The 25,717-nt window shown below is 43.5% G+C and overlaps 1 protein-coding gene across 1 annotated transcript in view; it reads left to right on the top strand.

Annotated features, from left to right (window-relative positions):
• Nucleotides 1-621: 621 nt before the first annotated feature.
• Nucleotides 622-25,717, top strand: part of AK4 (adenylate kinase 4) — a 51,952-nt gene continuing 26,856 nt past the window's right edge. The window contains exons 1-3 of the mRNA XM_029617858.1: nt 622-827; nt 1,403-1,598; nt 19,859-19,978. Of these exons, the coding sequence (XP_029473718.1) occupies nt 1,454-1,598; nt 19,859-19,978 (265 nt within the window). The 5' untranslated portion in view covers nt 622-827; nt 1,403-1,453. The remainder of the gene's footprint in view (nt 828-1,402; nt 1,599-19,858; nt 19,979-25,717) is intronic.

Here is a 25,717-nt window from a genome sequence, read left to right as displayed (position 1 = left end):
TCTCTACTCCTTGCTATAGAATCTACCAAAGAGATGCCAAAGAAGATTTCTGGACTAATGCAAACCTCTGTAATAGAGGTTCTTAAGGGCTACATAGTCTAGTTAACCAGGTTAACTTGCTCAACAACAGCTCTAATAGCTACTGGCAGAATTTCCATTTCTCTATAGCCTGCAATTGCATGGTTTGCGCACCGGGTAGTGCTGACCCTGAAAATCATGATGGGGGTCTTTAAAAATGTATATATATATAACACTGCAGAAGCCAGAAGACCTTTAACCATTTATCCAGTTCCAGGCTGTGCACGTATTCCGTGATTGTATCCAATTAATTTCTGCTCCTAGCGCTGGTCGTCTTTTTTACTTTTTATTTTTAACAACTACAGCAACTCCCACAGAGGTAATCACATCAAATCAAAACAAAGCGTTATCTCAATTACAACAGTTCATGAAACATTATCATTTTAACAAATGTCTTCAGGCGTTGCTCGTCTTTGTCCTAGCCTCCTAGCTCAGCCAAAAACTATAACTCCCAGGGTGCTCTGCCGTGGGAGGGAGGGGGCGGAGTTTGCGTCTGGGTTACGTAATTCACATTTTGCCCTGCGGGCGTACGAAAGAGCTGCGCCTGCTGCGGTTCGGCGAGTCACAGGACTTTCCCTCTTCTCGGCTGCAGAGCCGCTTGCTTTCTCTTAAAGGCACAGAGGAGGTCGGGGGTTTTCTTTTACTTGAGAAGAGGCTGGGTCAGTGCTTCTCTGGAGTATGTAGGGGAAAAAAAATTACTTGAAGGTTTTAAACGCCATATTGCACAACATTTGCAGGACCCAAAGGCGGTGAGTTGGCTTTTCCCAAACTGAAGGCGTGCAGCAGCGTGGCAGAGGCTGTCGATGCATAGTTTATGCTTCCGTAAACTAGGATTAAAATGCGTTTTCCTTCCAAATCAGCACTGAAATATGTGAAAGCACTGTAATCCTCTGAGGTGTAAAACGTTTGAAGTTTTGAACATCTCTAGGCTGCAATGCAAAATTACAGAACTACTGCACAACTTGCACACGTGTGAGATCACAAATTGTCCATGTTGTGGTGCGGGGTTTCAGGAGATTATAACTCTTACCTCGTATTCAGGCTTAGTTTATGATTTTTTTTTGACTGCTGGCTATCGGGCAACGAAGCCCCTCCTTCTCAGTATCTTTTCACTATGAGTGTGCACGGGTCCAGTTTTCTTAAGGAGTTATATCTGTTTTATTATTGTACGTGTGCCCGTATGCCTTGAGATGCCAGCTCATAGACATTTTCAATTAGCGATGTTGGTTAAAAAAAAAAACCCAGTTAAGGTGGATTGCAAATGTCAGTTTTAACTTTTGCTGTTGCTTGCAGTATTTACAGGAAATACATTTTTTTTTTGCAGCTGGCAGGAACCCGTGAAAGTTAACTTCTTAAAAAGATATATAAGATCGGGATGGCTTCTAAACTACTGCGAGCCGTCATTCTTGGTCCTCCGGGGTCTGGCAAAGGGACGGTGTGCGAGAGAATCGCCAAAACCTTCGGACTTAAGCATCTGTCCAGCGGAGACTTCTTACGAAAGAATATCAAAGCGAACACCGGTAAGTGATTCCGAAGCTCGGCTGAAACGCTGCTTGCCTTGCAGAGCATAAAAGGATTGTTAGTAATCACTGTGACCCAGTGGATCGGTGACGATGTCTTCTGGTCTTCTTATGTGCGCGGAGCAGGTGATAATAACAATATTTCAGAGAATTGGGGGGTGGGGGGGATTTTATTCATCAATTTATTTTAAATTCTCAGCGCGGAGGGTTAGGGCGCAGCTTGAAGAAAAAAAAAACCTAGCGATCGGCTGTGGCTAAAAAGACTCGTTGTATCGAGTGTGTCTGTGCCTGTGTGTTACGCAAGCAAACGATGGGAAAGTAAGGAGCGTGGAAACATTGTAACCGAGTGGGCTGTATCGGTGACTTAGTGGTCATGCTGCTCTCGCTTCCCAGCCCCATGGTGTGGCTTGCCTTTGAATCTAGTGTGCGCTGGCCAATTATGAACGTGACAGCACCCTCCCATCTCACGAGAAAAGTTGCCGTCAACATTATTTTTTTCGTTTTGTCGTCTACAAAATTGGGGGGATTCCTGGAGGCTGGAAACAGTGTGCTTGACGGCCGACATAAAAAAAAAAAAAAAAAAAGAGCGTCTGATCCGGGATGAAGGATGCAGATTTTTTTTTTTCCTTTTAAAGGTGCCCCGTTGTAAAGAAAGAGGCGTTATTAGATAATCCAGGTTCGAGCAACAGTGAAAAATTGCAAAGATTGGAGAAAGGGGGCGGGCTAGGGCGGATCCCGGTGGGCGGGAGGAGGTGAGCATCACAGTTTTTAAAGGGAACTGCCAGACTGTGCCAGAACAGATACATAGCACAGGCCTTTGCGAACAGGACGCACTGTTATCTGTTCTCAGTCCTGTAAAATAGGGATGTTTGCTTTATTTACCGCATCTCCGGTTTTGATACGGGAGGGAAGTGATGCTGTCCAGCAGGTTATCACAGATGTGATAAAGGGAGGTTAATTTGTGAAAGCAAACCACAAACTTTGGTCGTCCCAGTCAAACAGTACCGGGCAACTTGTTTGCAGATCTGTTGCCCCGCAGATGTTGGAGAGCTAGTTTCTGATGTACTAAGCTTTCTTTGCCTTGTATACAAAATAGAAATAGCCTACTTTATTTTGAGCAGAAGGCAGACTTTGATGGTACCCTCTACTGGTACATCATTGCTTTTTTTGTTTACAATTAATACCCCTTAAATATATTTTGAGCACTGTCCAAGATGAGAGAAATTATGCATAAGTAAGGACTTTCATTTTCAGTTTTTATTTTATTTTTTTTCTGGGAATTTCAATATTATAACAAAAAAAACATTTAAAAATTTACTTTGATAAAACACATTGGAGAAAAAGCAGTGGGAAAAGTAATTTTTCCACTGATTTTTTTTTCTAGATATCATTGAAATTCCCAGGAAAAAAATAAAATAAAAACTGAAAGCGAAGGTCTCTACCTATGTTATTTCTAGCATATTGTGCCTTGTCCAAACTATGTGGAGGAACATGTTTGGTTTTGTGTCTTGTTTTTCTTGACATGCATGCCTCAGCACTGGAGCAGCTGCAGGACTTATGTAAGCGGGGGGAGGAACACAAAAAAGCTAGTCATCTTTTTGAATATGTCCTTCACCAAGGCAGCAGAGGTCAGACTAGCAGCTGTAAATGGAGGGCTTGGGGGGGGGGAGGGGGAAGCCAGTGAAGATAGGAGGTTGTGTCATCTTAGGGGGGAGGAACCACTCAGTTAAATAAAAATAGATACATTATACATGTACTGCAGGGCTTCCTGAACCTGTCCTGGTGTTCCGCAGCTAGCTGGGTTTTCAGGATATCCACGATGAATATACACGACAAATTTGCATAACGTTGGTCTCCGTGATTGCAAATCTATCTCATGCATATTCCTTATGGATATCCTGAAAACCAAACTGGCAGTGTGTGATTAACACACGACAGCTTTGGGAACCACCACACTATATAGTACCTGTATAATTGTTTATAGGGTGCTTGGATACTGCCAGTATACAAAGCACTACACAAGATTAATCACATTTTGACCTGGTCCCTGTCATAAAAAGCTTCCAAATCAAGTCTGAGCTTGGAATAATAAGTGATTTGTGAATAGTTACACAGTAGGGGAGGATCTAAAGCAGTGTCTTATGTTTTCAAGTGCTGTAGTGTTACCCTACACTGCCAGCTTTTGTGACATTTGTAACCCATCCTCCACTGTGGCCTTCACCCTGGTTAATCCTTACCTCATGGTGGTCAGTGTTTAGGGTTAATGTCCATAAGCATAAAATAGGAGGTGTGCAAAGTATCTCATGTGCATCTAAAAAAAACCCTCCTAGTTTTCTGCCCAGAATTAAAGCTTAATTTCTGGAGACCTCACGTACCCCTGACAATTTTGGTTTTGGACCAGGGCTGTCTTTAGGGGCCGTGTGACTTGTGTGGCCACACAGGGCATTGCTGCTTCAAGGGTGCTGCCACCCACAGTGCTCCGGATTCTCCCTTCTCTCAGCCATGGAGGGTGCAGCTGTGGCTTCAAAGGGGCATTGACACCTGCAATGCTTGGGGGACAAGGGAGAGTAAAGTAGGCTAGAAACACAAAACCCTCGCTTCATGTACATTTTCAAGGACATAGGAAAATGCTGACTGGTTGCAGGGTCTCTTGCTGTCTCTTCCTCCTAGGATTTATCGTGTTCCCAGCCAGCAATTGCATGCTCTGTGGAGCATCACCTAGCTTGTGGCTGGACACAATGATGAGCAGAGTAAGATAGCCAAAATGACCTGCCTTTAATGCCTGTAGCCTCTCCTTTTTTTTTTTTTCCTGGATCCCAGGAAACTTGTACCAAACACGTTTTGATTTCCTGGCTTTGTGCTTTTAAAAAAGGACCATGCGCGCTGGATTTACCTTCCTACGCTGCAAATTCAGACCTTGCAGTAAGTGGAGGGAACTGCTGCTTTAATAGAATTCTGTTTGTGAAATATATTCATACCCACATTTCTCTGAGGAGAGCACCTATCCAGCTTTTGCTTCATGATGTAGCTGGCTACAAAACCAGCCTCTTTCCCTGAGCTGCCAGCTTTTTGGCATCAAAAAGTCTTTTAAACTATCTTGGCTGCAAGATTAATTTACCTGCAGACTTGTCTTTTGAAGTCGGTGTTCCTTGCTTTTTTTTTTTTTTGTGCTATTTTTACATGTCAAAACGGTGCCAGAACCTCAGTTACTTTTTTAGTTGTTAGTTTGTGGAAGTCAGAGGTCTCCATGTACAAAGTGTCCACAATCCAGCTCTGGGTTATATAATAAACTGTGCCTTGGCTTTCTCTTCTAATGCATGATCCGAGACCTGTGGAGGAAAAGTAAGGCAGCTGATGGATGGGGCACAGAGGGGTAGAGGAGAGAGAGCTTTATCCCATTGTGAATCTTGTTTATGTTACCTTGCCTTCCTCTGACCTGAGTGTCAAGATGACCTTGAGTCAGCAAGCTAAAAGAAACACAAACTCCTATTTTTAAACAAACTGCAGAAGTTGATATTCCGTTGTGACTATTCATTTCTGTTTCTAGGTTACCTCCAAACCCAGAAATGAAGGTTATTTTTTTAAGGTTGATAGTATAACACTCAGTAGTCAGCTGATGAGCAGGCCCTAACCTTCAAGGTCAATAATGGAGAAAAACATTTTAAGTTCTGCTTAAATTGTGAGCTGTCAGTTGACAGGCTCCCCTCTGATGGAGAGCATGTTGTGCATTGGCTTCATGGATTTTACAGTCTTATTCATACCCAAATTCCTGTGTGCAAGATGGCCTTTTGTAGCTTCTGTTGAGCTCTTGGTGGTGCCTGTAGTGCTGAGTGCTGCTGTTGGCGACAGATCGGGCTCCTAGCTAGTTGAATGAGACCGGAAGACAGGCCTGGCAGTGGCTCATTTCTCACTTCGCAAGTTTGTGCTCCAAGAGCTAGATTTTTACATACATGGATTCCAAACAGCAGGCAAGGTCAGAAAGCATTTTCATAGTTATGACCTTTTTACCAGTATCAATGTATCATTATCAGGAGGGAAAAAAATAGCTTTTTCTCTGTTCAGACTTTTCCCAAGTCTTTCTATGAGTTCCATTGCTCTATGTGCATTACATTTTTTTTTATTTTATTAAATTTCAAAATTAATTCCACTAAAAACCTTTTTTTTTTTTTTTAAAGAAAAGTTAATATTTCTTGATAAACAGTAAAAAAAAATACAATAAAAATAATAAAAAAAAAGAAATCCCAACATTAACTACAATCACAAATATTTGGAGAGAAAGAAAGGAAATGAAGGGAGAAACTGATGAAAGGACCATAGTTGCACTGGATCATGAAACACATAGTGTTCCATTACAATTTTTAACAGCCAAAATAACGTTCATTATTATTTAAGATCTCTACTGAAAATACTTCACGTGCTGCTCCAGAGCTTCACTACACTTACTCTTAAGAATGCCGTCCTTGAGACCTAATCAAATCTATCATTCATGAATCGTGTTTTGTGGTTCCTGATTCATCCTGTTTTGTGTACCCGGAGTAATCCCTGAACCACTTTCTAGTAGAGTTCTCTTAAGTACTTCTGCTCTGTTTTATCTTCTAATTCCACAGTTATTCCTTGTGGCTTAAAGACTAGACGTGCCGAGTTAACATGCTCTCGAGGAACCCTTTTTTGATTGATCTCGGTTTTTCTTAACACCTTTGCTTCTCTTGAACTTTGTATTGTAAGAATGGCCATGTCAAAGCCTCAACATCCCGTCATGCCACCCCTACTCTCAGTGCTAAAACTTTGCAGAACTTCTGAAGGCTTCTGTTTGCAGTTTAGAACATTCTTTAGGCTCCCAGGGGAAACTCCGTGCTCCGTACTGAAGGCCAAATTACAGTATGACTTGGCTGATTATAAGGGTTTGGCTTTTTTTTTTTTTAGGCTCAAGTGGATAGAGAGCTACCCAGTTCTTCAAGTGGACTCTTGGAAGTAATGGCAGCAGGGCAACAACATCATAAGGTGCATATTATGGAAAATGGGGGTTCTTTGCCGCAGGTAAACAGGACCTGGACTTTTTAATGCCAAATATATGCAAGAATGTTTTCAAACGAAATAATTAACTAGATGCTTTAAATATTGTAAGATGGAGCGGATGCCTCATCCAGGGCTTTGGTTGCCTCTGGAACCTGCTGTTACTCTTCTCCATTATTCTGGTGCTGCATCTTCCTTGACTCTTGTAAATGTTTCTTCAATGCCTTGCTGCCCTGTAGGAGAGCCCTGTGCCCGCGCATTGCTACAGCACCTCATTCCCTGTCTCTTGAACACGGCAGAGTTTATGCTCTTGCTTATTAAGCAGGGGAGTGGATGTAAATCGCTCACGGTATCAGCACCCTTTATGCTACCTTTTGGAATGCAATTGGTATTTATAAATAGGCAGTAGGTGTGCGTGCGTGAGAAAAAGAGGTGCTGGTAAACCATAACAGAGAGAAGGCGCGCGGTAGAAGCAATCTCTTCTCTCTTCTTAGATGATAGGGGAGTGGAAGACGTGGAGAAAAACCCAGAGAAAAAAAAGAAAATTTGATTACAAGCTGCAGGGAGCAGTTGGAATCCCTGAGAAGGCGAAGAGCAGCACAGGGAAATGATGGGGGGGGGGCTTTAGATTATTGGATGACACCAGGTCCAAGGCCATACGGGACAGGCCTTGTGGTCCTATGTAATTCATGTGTCCAAGACACTAAACATAATAATGAAAAGGCAACTTGTGTCTTATGATGGCCTGGCATGTTTTGCTAACCCTGGGCTGGGGACGCCTTCAGTTTGCCCTTGACTGTGTAAAAAGATACTGTAACAGTCTGAAGTTCCGCACTAAATTTAATTTTTGTATTTTTATTTATTTTCATATTTCAGCTTTGTTTTTTTATTGGTAACTTTTCTGAAAGCAACTTTTAACATAGAAAACAAAGTTGACTGATCTGCACAGTGGCAGGCTGACAGCATTACTGCATATTATTATTATTATTATTATTATTATGAGTGCTATTGTACAGTTCTTTACACCTTTTTTGAGGAAAGGATAGCTAACCTGACAAACTACCAAGCAAGTGAACAGGCTCCAGTTCTTGGATCTGTGTCCTGCTCCACAGGCTAGCTGGGTCCGAGGGTGCTGCTGCAGTATTCAGGGTTGCCAGATACCAACATTTTCTGGAGCCCAATCAATCGCCGAATCTAGCCCAAAAGTAGTCCAAAACTCAAAAGTTGCAAAAACAATTTTTCATTATGCACGATTGTACCCAAATTCCTGCATTACATGCAAATTTATGGGGGAGTGGTCAGACAGTCGGGCAGAGAATGGTCCAGATTGTAGCAGGAATGGTAATGATGTGGTTGGGCAAATGGTCCCAATTTGGGGGTGGGAGCAGCAGTAGGGCAGTGAGTGATCTGGTTCATATGGGTAGGGGGCAGGGGGATTGCGTTAGGCGGTCGGCCAGCGAGTGGTCCGTTTCTTGGATATGAGAGGCACGAGGTGGTCGGGGAGGAAATGATCTGTTGGGGGAATGGGGGCAAGGTGATCCGGCAGCCAGCGGTTGGTGGCTTGTGAGGGGTGGGCTAGGCAGTCGTGCAGTGAGTGAGTGGTCCATTTCTTGAATTTGGGGGAGGTGCAAAGAGGTTGGGCAGCAGGTGGTTTGGTTCGTGGCGGGGGATTGGCGAGGCGATTGGGCAGGGAGTGGTCTGGACATGTCGAATAAGTGCGCTGGTTCAAGAGGAGGGAGGTGCTCGGAGAGTGAGTGTGCCGGATTGCAGGGAGGGGGGAGGCAGTTGGACAGTGAGTGGTCTGGATCACACAGAGGGAGGCGGTCGGGGAGTGAGTGCTCACTATATGGAGGAGGGAGCCAGGCAGTGGCTCTCTGTGCGTGCGTGCCCGTGATGTCGCGCCTCCATTTGTGAGGATTGGTGGTGGTAGTGGTGAGGGGTATTATTGCGAGAATGGCGGCAGAGGTGGGGGGAGTCATCCCTTGCTGACCAGCCCCCCCCCACCCTTCATATACTTTTTGCTCCCACACCCATGTAAAAATACAAGCAAGAGGGCGGAAGACACCAGCGCTCAAGCTTGTTCTCACTTGTTTCACATCATGCTGTCACCACCTGTCCGTCCATGTCCCGTCCCGCCCCCCCCCCCCCCCCCCATATCCACGTGCAGTAGGCTGTGACACATTAGTGAAAGGCAAGCGCTTCCGGCTTTAAAGCTGCATCCCCTGCCTGCTCTGCTCCCCTTTTATCAAAACGCCCCAAAAAATGCACACACCAAAAAAAAAAAAAAAGCTGAAAATCCTGCACCCAAAAAAGCAAAAAAAAAAAAAAATGTCCTGCCTTCCTGCCCATGCTCACAAAAATTAGCCCAATTGGGCGTGAAAACTGCCCATCTGGGAACCCTGGCAGATTTACTCGTGCACTCCGGGGAAGACGGGTTTGAGTTGCCGCTTGGTTGGAATGCCACAGATGGTGGCTCTGCAAAGTGCTGCGCTCTACAGCCTCAGCCACAGGAGGCCGTGACGATGCGCCACAGAATGTGGGAGAACATGGGGGGCTGTGAATGATTAGATCGCTGATGAACAAAGGTTCCTGCCACCGGACCTGGGAGCGCAAGGCACGAGTTCCAGTCCTCTGATGGGGGTCTCAGTATATACATCAGGATCTCACTAAATGTATGTTCTGCTCATGATTTATTTATTTATTTATTTATTTATTTATTAAGGCTTTTATATACCGACTTTCTTGATACAAATCAAATCAATTCGGTTTACAATGAACTAAGTAGAATATACAATTAACCAATCAACAAGAGATACAGAGCATACAGTTACATTATAACAAGGAAGCCTTAACTTGGAGTAGGAAAAAAAGAAGGGGTGAGCGGAGCAATAAATATATAAAGTGCAATAAAATAGAATAAATACTATATACAGAGGAGGGGGCAAGGAGCCAACCTCTCTTTAATGGATATTATGCATGAAAATTTGGAAAGTTTTGATCACAGTACACTCAGTTGATTTCACAGTATTTACCTTCCCTTGCATTTAAATCCAGTTCATTTAATTTTCCTTTTTTTCATGGATAGTTTTGGAAGAATAGATTTACAGGCTGCAAGCAGAAAGGGGATGAAGAATTGCAATCTTGCATTACAGTCCAGAACTCTGCTCATCTAGAGTTTTTTTTTTTCCTGTTGGGTGGAGGTACTGGGGCGTGAACTCAGTTTGATTAAAGACAAGCCAGAACAATCCGAGAATAAGTAACAAAGTTCCTACAGCAGGGTTATTTATCTTCCACTTCTGCTGAGTCATTTTAACTGGATCTGAGATGCAAAAAAATGATTTATCTGATTGCAACTGTAAATGTGGTTGAAAGGTAGAGCCTGGATTGTGATCCCAAATCACTTTTATCGGCTTACCTCTTGACAGTATGCATCTAATTAGAATTTGTGACTGTATAACTGTGGAAATATTACAGTCCTGTTTCTTGGGAGAGGGGGTTTGTACCTGTTTGAAAATTTTCATGAGATGAAGGATGGGATAAGAGTTAGTTGGCAAATCATTGGATGCAATTAGTATTTTAATTGTTGCTGTAAGTAGATAGCAGATAATTGTAGATAATTCTAACACAGTAAAAGATAAAATATGCCCATTATCTGCTGATGTTTATTTAGGAAAAACTTGTTAACATACCATTACATGGTACAAATAATACATGTAACAAAACTAATTGGATCTTGAATCAGCAGACCATTTAATGTATACAAAAATGGCATATCTATCTATATAGGTTCATTCTTAGTTCCTTAGTAACATTTAAGACATGTAGGATCTGATGTATGAAAGGATTTTTCTCATTTTTGGGTATGTTGGGAAAAATGCTTAGTACGTCGTGCCCTAAATTAGAAAACAGGAAACCTACATTAACAGAGTAACATGATAGAGGTCTTTAAAATCATGAGAGGTCTAGAATGGGTAAATGTGAATCAGTTATTTACTCTTTCGGATAATAGGACTAGAGGGCACTCCATGAAGTTAGCATGTGGCACATTTAAAACTAATCGGAGAAGGTTCTTTTTCACTCAATGCACAATTAAGCTCAGGAATTTGTTGCCAGAGGATGTGGTTAGTGCAGTTAGTGTAGCTTGGTTTAAAAAAAAGGTTTGAATAAGTTCTTGGAGGAGAAGTCCATTAATGGCTATTAATCAAGTTAACTTAGAAACTAGCCATTGCTATTATTAGCATCAGTAGCATGGGATCTACTTAGTTTTTGGGTACTTGCCAGGTTCTTATGGCCTGGATTGGCCACTGTTGGAGACAGGATGCTGGGCTTGATGGACCCTTGGTCTGACCCAGTATGGCTCCACTGACTCCGCCCAGCAAGTTTCTTATGGTAGTAACTGCTCATGGTACGTTACCCCAAAGCCTTATATTAAGGGTAGTAATATTTAGGCAAACTGACAGACCCGTTACAAAATTACTGCTAGCAACATTTTTACAGGGTGAACAGCCTTCTTAATAATTCAGACAATGGAGCTTGAACATGCTCTGCTTTTGGGCTTGGCCATAGAAGCAATCGTGTACTTTCCCTTATCAGTACCCCGGACTGTAAAAGTCAGTGCCCAGCACTGGCTGTCATCTGAAGCCAATTCCCCTTTTTGTCCCCACTGGCGCAGTTGTGTCAAAGCCATCCTGGCTAATATGGTTAAGTGTAGTAATTCCATGCCTTCTGTTAAGGGTAGTAACTGCTGCTCTGTACACGTTACCCCCATGCACGCTCTTCTTCATTTCCAACCTCTAGCCTTTAGAGATTCACATTGTTTATCCCATGCCTTTTTGAATTCGTTTACTGTTTTCATCCTCATCACCTCTTCCAGAAGGGCATTCCAGGCATCCACCACCCTCTCCGTGAAGAAATATTTTCTGATATTGGTTCTGAGTCATCCCCCCTGCCCTGAAGCTTCAATCTCGTGACCCCCTAGTTTTACCGTTTCCTTTCCAATGGAAAAGGTTCGTAATTCATGCATCATTAAAACCTTTCATGTATCTGAAGGTCTGTATCATATCTCCCCTGCACCTCCTCTGTTCCAGGGAATACATATTTAGATCGTTCAATCTCTCCTCATAGATATTCCGATACAGATCCCACACCATTTTGATTGCCCTTCTCTGGTCCACCTCTATCCTGTCTTTAACCTTTTTGAGATACGGGCACCGGTACTGAACACAGTACTCCAGGTGAGGCCTCCCCAAGTACCTGTACAAGGGCATTATCACTGTTTTTTTTCTTGCTGATTATTCTTCTCTCTATGCAGCCCAGCATCCTACTGGCTTTAGCTGTCACCTTGTCACATTGCTTCGCTGCCTTCAGATCGCCAGACACTATCACACAAAGGTCCCTTTCCCAGTCGGTGCACATTAGTCTTTCACCCCCAGCACATACAGCAATTTTGGATTAATGCACCCCAGATGCAAGATTCTGCACTTCTTGGCATTGAATCCCAATTGCTAAATCTTCGACCACCAAGCCTCAGGATGCACCCAAACTGCACTGCTTCTGTATATAAGGCTGTCCTGGAGTGGGTGGGGTATGGGGGGGGGCCCCTGGGCTTTGGGGGACCCTGCGCTGCCATGGTAACCCTACTTTCTTGTTGGTGCCTGGGCTGCACCACCTGAAGTGCAACATTACTTCCTGTTCCTCCTGTCCCCCCTCCACCATTGCTGCCGCAGGGGCCGGTGGAAGGAGTGAGGTCATCCTTTCTGCCCCGCCCTGCACCTGTGCAGGTGAGATAGGAGCTGCTGCGAAGACACCAGCGGTGGGCCAGGAGCTACAGGGTCAGACAGGCCCTGCTCTCCCCATTTTTCAGTGTCCGGATAGGGGTGGGGCTCTTTTCTGCTCTTCAATCTCGGTGAATTTGTGCTGCCAATAGGAGGAAAACAGTAGAGTTTTTTTTTTGGAACTGAAAAGTGAGGACTTGGGGGGGCCTTTTATCAATTTCAGAGAGAAATAGCGACTGCTGGGGATTTAGCCAAGCCTTGAGAAGATGGCTAGTGGGCTCTCTGTTTACCCCTTCCTGGTCCTTATCCTCTGGTATTCAGAAGCATGACAAGAGGGTGAGGAGGAGTTCCTAGTTGATTTAGCCCAAACAGTCTCTTTATCTGAAGCAGGAGGGTTTTAGAGAGAGAGAATGAACCTCTATCCCCTATTCCCCCCCCCCCCCTTCCCCAGGCCAAGATTTAGGAATAAACAACATAGGCAACTGCTTAGGATGCAAAAGTCTGAAGCCACCAAATACCCGGGCTGAAGAGGAGGCTGATCCCTCTTGCTCTAGGGATGTGCGCGGATGCCGTTTCAAAGGGGCACCATCCCCTCTAGTCCTGCACATGGGTGCCAGAATCTTAAATCTGGCACTGGTGCCCCCTCCACTTTCCTCTGCTTTTTGTGTCGTGAGAGCCGGCCTTCTCTTTGCAGCAGGTCTGAGTTGCAGTGGATGCATTCTTTCCTAATCTGTACATTTCATGCAGCCCACGTACTTTGGATAACCACCGGTACATTGAAAATCTATTTGCAGCTTTGCGCCTGTTTAATTATTGAACCTTTTAAGCCAGAAAGGAGAAGTTTTGTGGGAGCCCCTGACTAGACAATGGTTCTGTTTCCTCCAGTTGCTCAGTAACGTTTCTCCCTGCTCAGACATGCAGCCCCATTCAGATATGGGGAGATTTTGCCGAGAAATGCATTACTCTGCAGAATCACAAGAATCCACTCTGGAGCCTTTTACCTGTCTGTTGTTCTCTGAAAAATCTTTTTTTTTTTTTTGTTGACTTCGAGGCTGTGGTCCGACTACACACTTCCTACTAATGTTAAAGGGAGATCTTTATTCAGACCAGTTAAGAGATCCAGGAATGCTGACTGTATTAAATTCAGTTAGCAACTCATTGAAAAGGCAAAGTCAGTAGAAGATTGCAAATGACCAAGGTATAAACTGTATAATGGGAGTATCAGCAAGCAGTGTCTCGGGCGGTTAAGGTTAAACTGCCACCCGACTACTCAATCATTTACCCCAATCCAAGGAAAAAAAAATGTAATTGTTGTTAACAAGTAAAATAAGAAACATAAATCTTGAACTTAAAAGACAGTTAGAACATGTATTTATCCAGGCCAAGGTGAAAACCTTAAACAGAATGAATCTTTCGTTATGTCTGGAAAGGAGTAATAATTATATATTTTCTTTCTTTTATACATCAGTTTAGGGATTAAAAACATTTAATTTTTTTAAACAATGTTTTTTTTATGTCCAAATAAGAGATGGCCAGGGCTTAGGAAGTGGACTGGTGGAGCGGAGGTGGGAGTGGGAGGGAGCAGAGCTGGGCCAGGTGTGACCTGGGTGAGGGGGAGGGGTCAGGTGTGAACTCTGCTTGTACCACATGCACACTCACATGTATGCAAACACACGGAATGGCAGTGGGGCAGAGAGGCATTTACGTCGCGTCTTTTCGCTCTTTCTCATCCTCTCTCATGGCTTTTCAATTGTGCCAGGAAATTGCACAAAAATCAAAGCCATGTGGCTGCTCTGATCTCAGGATAAGCAACTCCCAACACTCGCTGCTCTGCTTTTTCTAGGGCTGGTGGGGGGGGGGGACACAGAACCGATCCTGCCACCTCTAGCTCTGCCCTGTTTCTGCGGGAATTAATTATAGCCCTCAACTTCCAATACGATTATTCTGGAAGATCTGGAAACAATGTGTACGCTATCGGCTCCACTCCGTTTCCGTAGGGGGAACCCAGAACGGATTTATACCACCGGCTCTATTCTCTCTCCTCGGGTTCTGGGAAAAAAAAGGTGGCAGGACAGCATTCTGGGTTCCACCAGAAATTGAGTCCAGGGTGCCGGACACAAAAGGGCGTCAATTAGCTTAAGAATGCTTATCAAGGCCAGGGTTGGAGCCTTCACAGCTGGCACTATTGCTCGTAAATTTCACACTTGTGCTAATTCTACCCCTTTTTCGTGTGTCTGTTTTGCTCTGCAGCTTCTGCTTCAGTACCACCTCTTCCCTGCAGGCTGCCCTTAGGAGAGGGTCTGGAGCAGAATCACCCCTCTTATAAGTCTAAAAGAAGTGGTAGAACTGCGTTCTACCCCATTCCCCCCCCCCCCCCCCCACACACACACAAATTAAGCCCTGGAGGTGGCCAGCAAAATCTTAAATCCTTCCTCTCTCATACCTTGCTGGTACTGCGTGTTTGTATCCTTTTTTTAAGTAAAGGGGCACTTTCCCATATATTTTGTTTGTTCGAATGGTGCACGCTATCCATATTCACCCGATGTCTTTTATTCATTTCTGAGTATGAAACCCTCCCCAGCCCTATCCTAAAGAATCTACAAAGAAGCAAATTGGTGTCCTCTGTGCACATATTTGGATCCCCGAGAGAGCTTCCCAAATCTACTTTACAAAAAAAAAAAAAAAAAGCAAAGTAAATAAATATTATTCAGTATGGTCAAAACTGTCCTATGCGTTCCCAAAAAAGGTGAGCTGGTGTGGAAAGTAGCTGCAGAAGTAGGAGGGCATGTGCGATGGGCACTCTTCCCTCAGCAGAGGGCACACCTCCGGGCCCAGTGTTTGGTCCCCGGGAAATCAGGTACAGCGACGCCCCACGATCCAGGGAGCTGCTTCATCTGTGTGCATGCACTAGAGAGCACCTTGTTTGACTCGTGCGATGAGCGGGCGGTACAGGACTCTGTTTTGAAGCGTTGTTACATTTGCCATGAAGTTGTGGTGTTTACACTCCAGGATGACTGAGGCTGATGTCATGCGAGTGGAATGAAAAAAGTGGCCGAAGGTAAACGGCGCTTCATCTAGGAGAGAGTCTTGTGCATACTTGCCTTTTTGGAGAGATTTCAACATTTTTTTGAATGAATAGGGGTTATTGGTGCTGAGCACAGCAAGAATGTTTAACTTTGGAACAGCTTCTTAAAGCAACAGTAGTAGCGAAGTGGTCCAAAATACGTGCACCTACTTCTTGGCTCTGTTGCTGCTGCTTTTGGTCTTATTCCTATGAAGCCTTACTTTCCATTTGAATAAAGATATTCCCCTCTCCCCTTTTTATTTTAAAATAAATTGATTTGTATTTTTGGCTCGGCAGTTTCCTCCAGCAACGTTTGGTCTTCCAGCTCGATCAGAACAGGCCATGAACCTTCATTTGTAAATGCTGAGGGTGCTTCTTTCCTCCCTAGCTTTATAACCTCCCACCTAGCCCAGCCACTGCAGTGAGAAGACTTTGGCCAGGGGCCACAGACCATGGCTGCCTCCCAGAGCTAGGCACATGTGCACCCTATCTCTGACCAGTAGGTGTCATTGTTGAGCGGTGGTGGAGGTTCCCCCCTCTTACCCTCTAGGCGCTGTGAACACTGTTTCCTGGCAAGCCTGGAGTACGAGATATTCCCTTTTTATAATAGCCTCATAGACTTTTTGGGGTAGATTTTAAAAGGAGCGCATGCACACACATATACACTTGATAGGATAGGTAAGGGAAGGTGGGGGGAAGCGGAAGGAAATTTCCTTCCGAGGCCACTCTGATTTTGGAGCGGCCTCCGAGGGAACGGAAGCAGCCTGCGCGGCTCGGCGCGCGCAGGCTGCCGATTTTGGCGCAGCCTTGCGCGCGCCGACCCCGGATTTTATAAGATAGGCGTGGCTACGCACCTATCTTATAAAATCCGGCGTACTTTTTAAAGATCCTACCTCTAAGTGTGTTGTAGGGAATATTATTGTAGAAAATTCCACGTAAACAGTAGCGTTGACCTTCTCTAAAGGGAAAAATCTATGTGCTCCCAGATCCTCCACTTGAATGGTCTGCTTGAGCCTGTCGGATGTTACCCAGCCCACGTGGCTTTCCTGTAGGGAATGACAGACTGGCACACGTGTCAAGGCAAAATGAGAAACTGATGAATCGTCCTGGAGCATGCATTGGCAATTACTCTGAAAACCAGATCTGGCTGCTGCCCTCAAGGACTGGAGGTGGATAACCTTGTCCTATTTCATCAGACGTGCAAGGCCAAGACTGCCCCCTGCCTTCTCCCATCTCCCGCTCATGTGGCGAAATGAGTGTCAGGGAGGGGCACCTAACCACCTTGCACAGTTTTAAACATGTTAGAGTCTGATTTCAGCAAATATTTAATCTCATTTAATGCTGAATCAGGCACTTGATATTTGCATCCATCAGGGGGAAAGAATTGCAGAACATAGGGAATGAGCCTTTGTCAGATGCTGAGCTGGAAAATAGGATGCCAAGAGCTTTAGGAACGAATGAACATGCCCTTGAGCTGGAATCTGTGCCTTGTTGGAGTCCTCACCTGCGAGGGCCAGATTTAAGGATGAAGTCTGTAAGTTGGCTTGCTGGCGGTGTTGAAATCAAGCATCGTTTACCTTAAAGTTTTTAATTTCCTGAAGCTTCTGGAAGGTGAAAAAAATTCCACTGGAAAACTGTGAGCAAATGTAGCCCTTGCTCCGAACTGGACACAGGCACAGGTGCTTACTGGGAAGGTCATGGGCTACGGCAATATCCATGCCTTATGGGTCTTTCCAGTCACTCTTTCAAGACCCTTAGGGTTTTCTCTCTCTTCTCTGGGTTTCTTCTGTACACCAGTCCACTCACAGCCGCCAAAACATCCTACTGACACCAAAGCTGCTCTTCAAAAAATGTCTTTACTGGTTTTTGATGGCAGGAAAAAAATAAATCCAAGCGGCACACTAATGTCCAGTGCACCAAACAGTTCAGTAAATGAAGTCCAAAAAATAACTTTCTCGATAGCGAAATTCTGCCCACACTTGGGGTACATTTTTAAAGGGACGTGCCAATTTTATAACATGCGCCCGTCACCCCGCGCATGCTATAAAATCGGCTACTCCCGCGCACATGCCTGCCCGATCTTATATCGGTGCACACGGGTTCCGACTCGCGTGTGCAAGGCGGGGTGTTTTATTTAAAAAAAAAAAAATGCAGCGACGCGATCAGACGTTTGCCCAGTTCCCAATAAAGCAGCGAACTGGAGGGAGCTTCCCTATCCCCCTAACTGACCTTCCTTCCTTCCTTTTCCCCTCTCCTCCCCAACCCCTAATCCCCACCTAGCTAATCAATTTTTTTTTGTTTTCCTACTTCCGCTCAGCAGCTGAAGTCTTTTTTTTTTTTTTTTTGTGCTATAAAAATGCGCTCGGCCTACGTGCGACCCGGCCACGTGTGAATCTGCCGGTATGGGCGCGCACCAGCTTTTTAAAATCCCGTTAGCAGGTAAGCTCCCTAGGGAAGGAACCCTTCTTTTTTTGGGTTCTCCCATCGAGCCTATGTGGTTCTGTATCATGTTGCTGTTTCAATCATTTACTTTATATTTTATTTACAGATTGCATTCTATATTTTTAAAGTCTGCCTTTGTCCCTCCCGATGCAGCTCTGCGAAACGCGGTCCCATGTCAGGGGACTGAATTCGTTAACATTTTCTAGACCACTGTTTTGTACATTTAATTAGATTTGGAAAGAAATATTCTTAATTAAAACTATTTCAACTTTAAGTTTGCTGTATGTCGAATTATATTCACTTTGTTAATACTTTGTGACTTATTGTCCTCACCAACAGCCCACTGCAAGTGTTATCAAGGCACACAATTGCTTTCTTGATCTAGAAATGCCCCTTTTTTTTTTATAAACCCAAAAGCCATTCCCATATTTTGATTCTCATGGCTAAGAACACCTGTTGAAGAAAGAGGGACCTCTGCCAAAGTTTTGGTGTAGGGGACAGTATCAATAATCAAGGTATGCCGTAACAGCCAACTTGAGTGACATTTTTTGCTCATTCTGTTGGCAATTATGATTGTAAAATGGCACAAAACTCCAGCAGTATGATGCAAAAATTACACTGGACATAGTTGCCTCTGGCCAATCTCAGATCAACTGATTACTTGATGATACTAGAAAGCAATTGCACTTAAATCTAATAGAAACCTTTTCAGACTTAAACTGTTGAACATACAGTGAAAACAGTATTTAAAAAAGTTAATAAATTAGCATTTGGTTTAATGTTGTTCCTATACATTCAATTTATTATTAAGTAGCTGCATGATGATTTAACTTCATGGAGACTTTTTTTTTTTTTTTGGTCTTCTGCCTGTACTTTTGCAGTAGTTTCTACAAGTGAGCTTGATGCACAAATGACCTTGTAAAGCACATGGTCGTTGTCCTCTTAATTCGGGTCTGTTCTATGAAAGTCCTCATGCTTTCGGCAGTAGATTGCATTGCATTCATCTCTTATCGTAGTTTGAGTCTCAGCCTGCACCTCATCTCCTTCAAGTGCATGCAGGAAAAGCTTAGTGAAAACGTCACAAACCATTCCACCTTCACTTATAAATGTCTTACTGCATGGATGCCAGTTTATATGGAAGACATTTTCATGGACTCTGAACATGTAAGATGATTGATTAGAAAGAGAATATTGTTAGGGTCTTTTGTTTTCAGTTTAAACCGATTTTTCACCCATGAATTCCTGGATTTTTCCCAAAGGTGACAATCAGCTTAATCTGATATTCATCCTAATTTTAGGCCGATTAAAAAGCTGCTGCAGATGCAGCATTCCAAGGCCTCCAGCCAGTGTGGGCCAATGTGTATGCCGTGTTTCAAGTCCCACTCCCCACCAGTGAAAGCATTCGCCCTCCAGTTGCCACCCAGTCTGTGTGCTGCTTCCTCGCCTCCCGAGCAGCCAAAGTGCCAGCTGTCCAGTGCCATGGATGTGTTTGAGCACTTCCCGGCAGGCTTCCTAGCCCTGCACAAAAGCAGAAGTGTAGAGCGCAGGAGCCTCGGTGTAAGTGTGTGCTGATGAAGGAGGAAGGGAGCCTGGAACCAACCACTGCTAAGGATGAATGCAGTTGTAGTGTGGGGCTGGAAGGAAAGGGGGATTCTTGGTGGTCGGGGGAGGGGTTTAGAGGGACATGCGAGGCAGGGATGGGGAAGAGATAGGGATGCTGCTGAGTGGGTGTTTGGAAGAATATGTTTAATATTTCATTGTCCTGGCTTTTATCCACTGAAATAAACTCCAATATTTACTGGGAAAAATGTCATCTTTTTCAACCGATTTTTAGCCTGTTTTTGTTCTTATCATAATAAACCCTGATAGAAAAATTAAAAACTGAAAATGAAGGTCCTAAATATTGTAATGCTTTCTATAAAAACATAACAGTCCTGTTTTGTGTGTTGTTTTTTTCTCTTTGCTAGAGGTGGGTGTCTTGGCAGAACAGTACATAGAACAAGGCCTGCTGGTACCAGATCATGTGATCACACGTGTGATGCTTACAGAGCTAGAAAAAATGCAGGGTCAACATTGGCTGCTGGATGGTAAGGAAATCTATATTGTCTTAAGAGAGATAACACTGTTGTGATCCCTGTGGCACTCACCTGTTGGTATCTTCCACTAGAGCCATCTTTGCTTTAAATAGGATTGGTATGGAAATAGTAAGGGGTGGCAGAGGTAACTGAGTGCAGGGGAGTTTAAAAAATGCCCTTTAAATTCTACTCGTTTAGATGCATGGCAAACATAATGGGAAATTTTGAGAGGATTCAGTGCTAGAGCCATGTCCTGCCTTATATGAGCACTCAGATCATTGAGGAGTAATAGTACTTTTTACCGCTCTTGACTGGATTGAGCAGTGCTCCGTTAGAGGTCCATATTCAGCAAGCTGGTGAGTGGGTAAGTTATCTGTCTCTACCAGGGGCACACAAAACAAGAGTCCTGATGCTGGGGTTGTCTGTTCTGGTACCAGTGCAATGGCCTCACAAAAAAAAAAATATGGTCAGATAAGATGTTAGAGGACAATAAAGTTTTCCTCTGCAGGACAACAAAGAAAAAAAACCAACCTTCCACCCTTTAGCTGCCTCCTCAGTGGAACTCTTGCCAGTGTCTGTCGCCTTTTCCTTATTGAACTCAACAAAGGAAATCTCATATAATAGCTTCGTGGTTCCAGCTTATCAAACATTTACTTACTCATCTGGGGTACCAGCAGTATCAACAATGGATGAGGCACAGGCTACCAAATGCAGAAATCTTCAGAAAGCCTTGTATGTACAGATTCTAGTCCTTTATGGCGGCAAAACCCATTAGAGTCTCATTAACTCCAGGACCATACAAGAAAAAAAAACCCCCAAACACTTCCAGTTCTGACCCAAGTGATGAACCAGGTAGTACTCACTAGTAGTCACGAGTCCATCAGCAAAAAGGGTCCTCTTAGCAGGAAATCGTAGATAGCTGTGCCTGTAATCCCCCCCCTCCCTCAGGGCTCTTGATAAGAGGCTAGTCCATATGTGCCTAGGAGCAGCTTTTAGGCACAGCAGCATCCAAAGCAATCTTAGAGGCCCCGTTGCACTGGTAGAAGCATCAGTCCTAGAACTCTGGATGTGTCCTGCCCACTTGGACTCCAAACTCCTCCTCTCCAGAATCTCAGTCTAACAGAACTTGGGCTTATATACTAGGCCGAGAGACTCTCTCATTAAAGAAGGCTACAGGTTATCCCTGTCTAGAGAACCATCCACCAGATCTGATTAATGTAGTAGTTAAGCAGTACAGATGAAGTACTGTTCCAGATAAACTCGTGGGTCCAAAGTTAGGCTACATGTGGATAACGTTACACCTACTGTTTGTGCAAACCAGCTTGTCTGCACAAATTTAGCCAGAGAGTGTTCAGCATGGCGCTGTCTTCCTAAATATGTTAGCCTCACTTCATCACGCCTTCAGTCTCGCCCCTTTTCATTCGGATAACTTTGTCGACATAACATTTTCATGCAGGCAAAGTTACCCAAACAAAAGGGGGAAGCTCTGTAAAGGACCAGATTTATGTGGGTAAAAGCCGATTTTACTCGCATAAATCTTTTGAATATGGACCTCTTGGTGCTTTAACCTGGGAATGACGGACAGAGGAAGAAGCCTGCGTTTTCTGAGTTCACTGTAACGTTATTTCCTGAACTGGAGCTCTGGTTTTAAATTGCCTAGTCTGTTTTAGTAAGCAGACTGGAAGTTCTCCCGCCTTCACCTACATGACTGCAGATTTAAAGTTTGCAGTCAGTTTAAGAGGCTTATCTCTATGCCACTTTATCTAAAGGCTCTTTAGAAAAACCTCATAGCCAGTGCATGTGAAAGGAAAATCACCAGAATTATTTCTTTCAGCCTGTGCTCAGTAAAGAGCGGCACTTTAATTGATTAGATACTTTTTGAATAACGAATGTTTCACAAGTTGCCTGGGGATCAAGTATTTTTAGTAGGTAGCGGAGGACTACATAAGATACGATCCTTTTGCTGCTTTTACAGTGAGCCCAGATGATCTGGGTACAGACTGTTTTATTAATGCCCGAGTGCTGAGAATTGCTTCTCTCTCTAGGGGGCAAGCCCATCATTTAGTTTCTGATTTATAGAAGTAGTGTCAGCATATAAAGTAGGTGGAAAATATTTAGTGTAGATTAGACATTTTGTTGAGAAGACATCCAGACGAGATGGAGAATTCCAGTTTCACTGGGGATTCAGGTTGCCAGGTTAGATCAGGGAATCAGAGACCATATGAGCAAGTTGTTAGCTTTGATTGTATTCTGGATGAGGAACTCTGCTAGGTGGTGTCTTTATAGGGGGAGGGGAGTCCTCCATGATAGTTGTGGTAATTATGTCTTATGTATGCCACAGTAGACTGTGCTGATGGGGGTGGGAGTGGGAAATAGCACTGCTGATCACCACAGGAAAAAGTTGTTTTCATACAATTTTTCATAATTCTTAGGCACAACCAACTTATTAATGGACACTGAAGGCAGTATTCAAAAGACCTGGGCACCTAACAAGGGTGCCTAGATCTGGTAAACAGGGAAAATCTATCTAGGTACCTAAAAGTAGGGTGTGGCCTAAGGGAGGGGTCAGATCAAGGAGAATGGCGTTAGGAGTTTGTGCTAGGCACCTAACTCATGCATCTAAAGTTAGGAGAGTGAAGAGTAGGCTGGCCTACATTTAGGAGGTTCAGTTTTAGGTGTCTATTTTCAACAAACTTAAGAACCTGAATTGGGATGAAATTAGGTGCCTTACTTAGGCATCCAGCTTTTTATTTTTACCTCATTTATCAGCAAACCCCAATCAGTTTATAGTTTTGTTTTTATTCCCTGCTAGGAAATCTTGTCTTCTACTGCTAGAAAGTTCAAAGTCCCTCAAATTCAATGACTGAGAAATGTGCACTGAATTAAATTTTACAAATCTTTTGAAGAATAGCTTTTAAAATGTTAAATTGTCTGAATAGGATTCATCAAACAAGTTAGATGATATTTAGGGTTAAATGTGTTCTTGCTTTCTCTGTTATGTTGAGGTTTCTATATTAATAGTTTAGTATTTACAATGGAGCTGAAGTTCTACCAGGAGGAGCAGTCCTAGCTGTAAATAGTGGTGTTAGAGCCCCTGAATGCATGTGATTAATCAGAGCTGTTGCTAACAATTTACTATTATAAAGCTTTGGCCTCTGGGATAGATTTTCATCCTGGCAAAGGACCATGAATGGTTTTCGGCAGTTGATGTTGGCAGGTTCACATGAAACATTCTGTTTGGTTGATGACTTGCCTTGACTGGGCAGAGCTTTTGATGATCCTAATGCAGATGGTAGAGTTCCGAAGTCTACCTTCTTCTGTGTCTAATTATGCACAGAATCCTCATGGTGTAGAAACCAAGACTAATCTGCCTGCAAATGTTCTCCAGAAATGAGGAGGAAATTGGCTTTTCCTAATTTGAAGCTTGGTTGCCCTAGCATGTCAAGAAGGAACCTGTGGGGTCTCAAAAGCTCAGGTTCAATGTTTTTTGTGCGATTCATCTGTTGGTCCACTAAAATATCCATGCCTTGTAAAGAATGCAGTTTTCTTCAGGACGGGTATGTTGTCTTCTAGATCCCTGCATGACAGAATCATCTAAACTGGTTCAAAGTCTATTGATGCCCTGTACAAGAACTTTACATCCTAACTCGCTTTTTCCTTCCTTCACTAGCTAGCCCAGGGGTGACTAAACTCCAGTCCTTGAGTGCCACTACGGCCAGGTTTTTAGGAGATCTACAATGAATATTTATGAGATAGATATGTATGCACTGCCTTCTTATATATGCAAATCTATCTCAAGCATATTCATTAAGGATATCCTGAAAACCAGGCCCGTTTGTGGCACTCGAGGACCAGAGTTGACCACCCCCTGAGCTAGCCTCTCTGCTCCTTATTTATTGTTGTCTGGTCATTGTTTATAAATCAATATCAAACCAGCACAAGAATAAAACATTAAGTAAATTCAGGTTAGTTGGAAATTGGGCAGGCTCAGTAACAGCACTGTGCACTGCCATATGGGAGATCTAAGTTTGACCGTCAAGCTTAGCTTTTGCTTCCTGGGTCTGCTAGGTCTGAGGAAGCTGCAGAGGCCGTGTTCACGGCCCACACCAAACAGTACAGCTGGTGGTCAGAGTCTGTTGCAGAGGGAGCCACGGTCTGTAGCCTCTGGTCAAGGATTGACGCCTTAATGTCTGGGCTAGAAAGGAACTGGGTGTAGAAGCCCAAAGGAGCAAGAGGAAACTGGGTAGAAATTGATTTCACATGCATGATGGAGAAAGTTAAAGTGGTGGCCCTGCATAATTGCTCAACTTTGAGCAAGGTGCACCATGATCTTCTATCCCCCTCTGGCCAGTTCTCTCACTTTCATGCTCATCAGAATTAGTAGGCACTTGATTATATTAGATCTTACAAAAATATTTTTAAAAAGCTATGCCTTCGGTTGTGCTTGCGTGGAGCCGTTCAGCACTTCCTCCTTTATGATGGGACAGAGGAGATACTGATTTCAGTGCAGCAACATCTTTTAGAAGATGTTTTCCTGGGCTCATCATCTTTTGATTTTCACAATCCCATTACATGTCAGGATATCCAGCACTGCTTAAAATAATAGTTTGGTTTACAGAAACAGTTAATCATAAACCAATGTGCTACATCCGAACAGAGGCACAATTTATGGCTTTATTGTCCTATTCCAATTATATTGCAGGCTCTGTCAGAAAGGTGTTAAACATGAAACAATATCTTACTTTAATTGGGGTCTGCTTTCTTTCCCCAGTTCTTTTGATTTTTTTTTCAGAATTTCTACTCTGTTTTCATAGTATTGAATAGACCACTTGGAATTTTTTTCACACACACTCTTAAGTTTGTTTTTTTTTCTTCTGCTTTGAATGTGGTCTCCAGTGGTCTTTTTGTTTTGCTTGCCAGCCACAGAAGCTAACTGGGCCAGTTTTTTGTTGGCATGAAAACAAACTCTGTGTTCGGAGTCTTCTGTTAATGTTCTGCGTTGGGACATCGTCCGTGGTTATTGTATTAAAGGAAATGAATGACTCATCTCATTTGGTGCTGTATTGCCAGAAAAATAAAAGCAGACTCTCTTAGCTCTGGACATTTCTTCAAAGCCACAAACAAATCTTTTTTTTTTTTTTTCCCCTTTGTAATTGGGTCTTGGAAATTTCAGTCTCGACCACCCACTTTCTTAGTTTTGCTTCTTTTATATTTCAATCGCAGTCTTTTCACATTCTGTATGGTACATCTTTTTCACATGAATATTCATGCCAGTCAGGGTAGAGGCAGTGGCAACCATAGAAAATGAACTGCTTTGGCTATGCGCCAGGCACTACAGATTGCAGGGGAACAAAATTCCACTTTATTTTGGCAGCTCCTGTCTTCTGCTTTCCAGGGCTTTGGCTTAACTCTTGTGGCGGTCTTTCGATGTTTGTGGTAAAACTCATTTGTTGGAAATGAAGCTCTAAATTTTTAGATACTGCACCCAATAATCAAATTGCAGAAATGTTTTCTCACGTACAGTAATATATTTTTTATATTGTATACCTTGTCATCCGATGGAGCAAATGTCAGGTAGCACACATTTACCAGCAACGGTTTAAGTAATCAGAGAGTAGTTTAATAAGGCAGATAGCTTAAATCAGTCAGATATATTCACGTGGATCAGACTCCCTTATTGCCGTAAGAGGCTTCAGTGCAAAGCTAATGAAATCACAACTGTGGAAAAGGAAGGGTAAGGGTGTGTGTGTC

This window comes from Rhinatrema bivittatum, chromosome 10 (assembly GCF_901001135.1).
Source record: "Rhinatrema bivittatum chromosome 10, aRhiBiv1.1, whole genome shotgun sequence".
Taxonomy (NCBI): domain Eukaryota; kingdom Metazoa; phylum Chordata; class Amphibia; order Gymnophiona; family Rhinatrematidae; genus Rhinatrema; species Rhinatrema bivittatum.
This window is presented reverse-complemented; position numbering and strand designations above follow the sequence as displayed.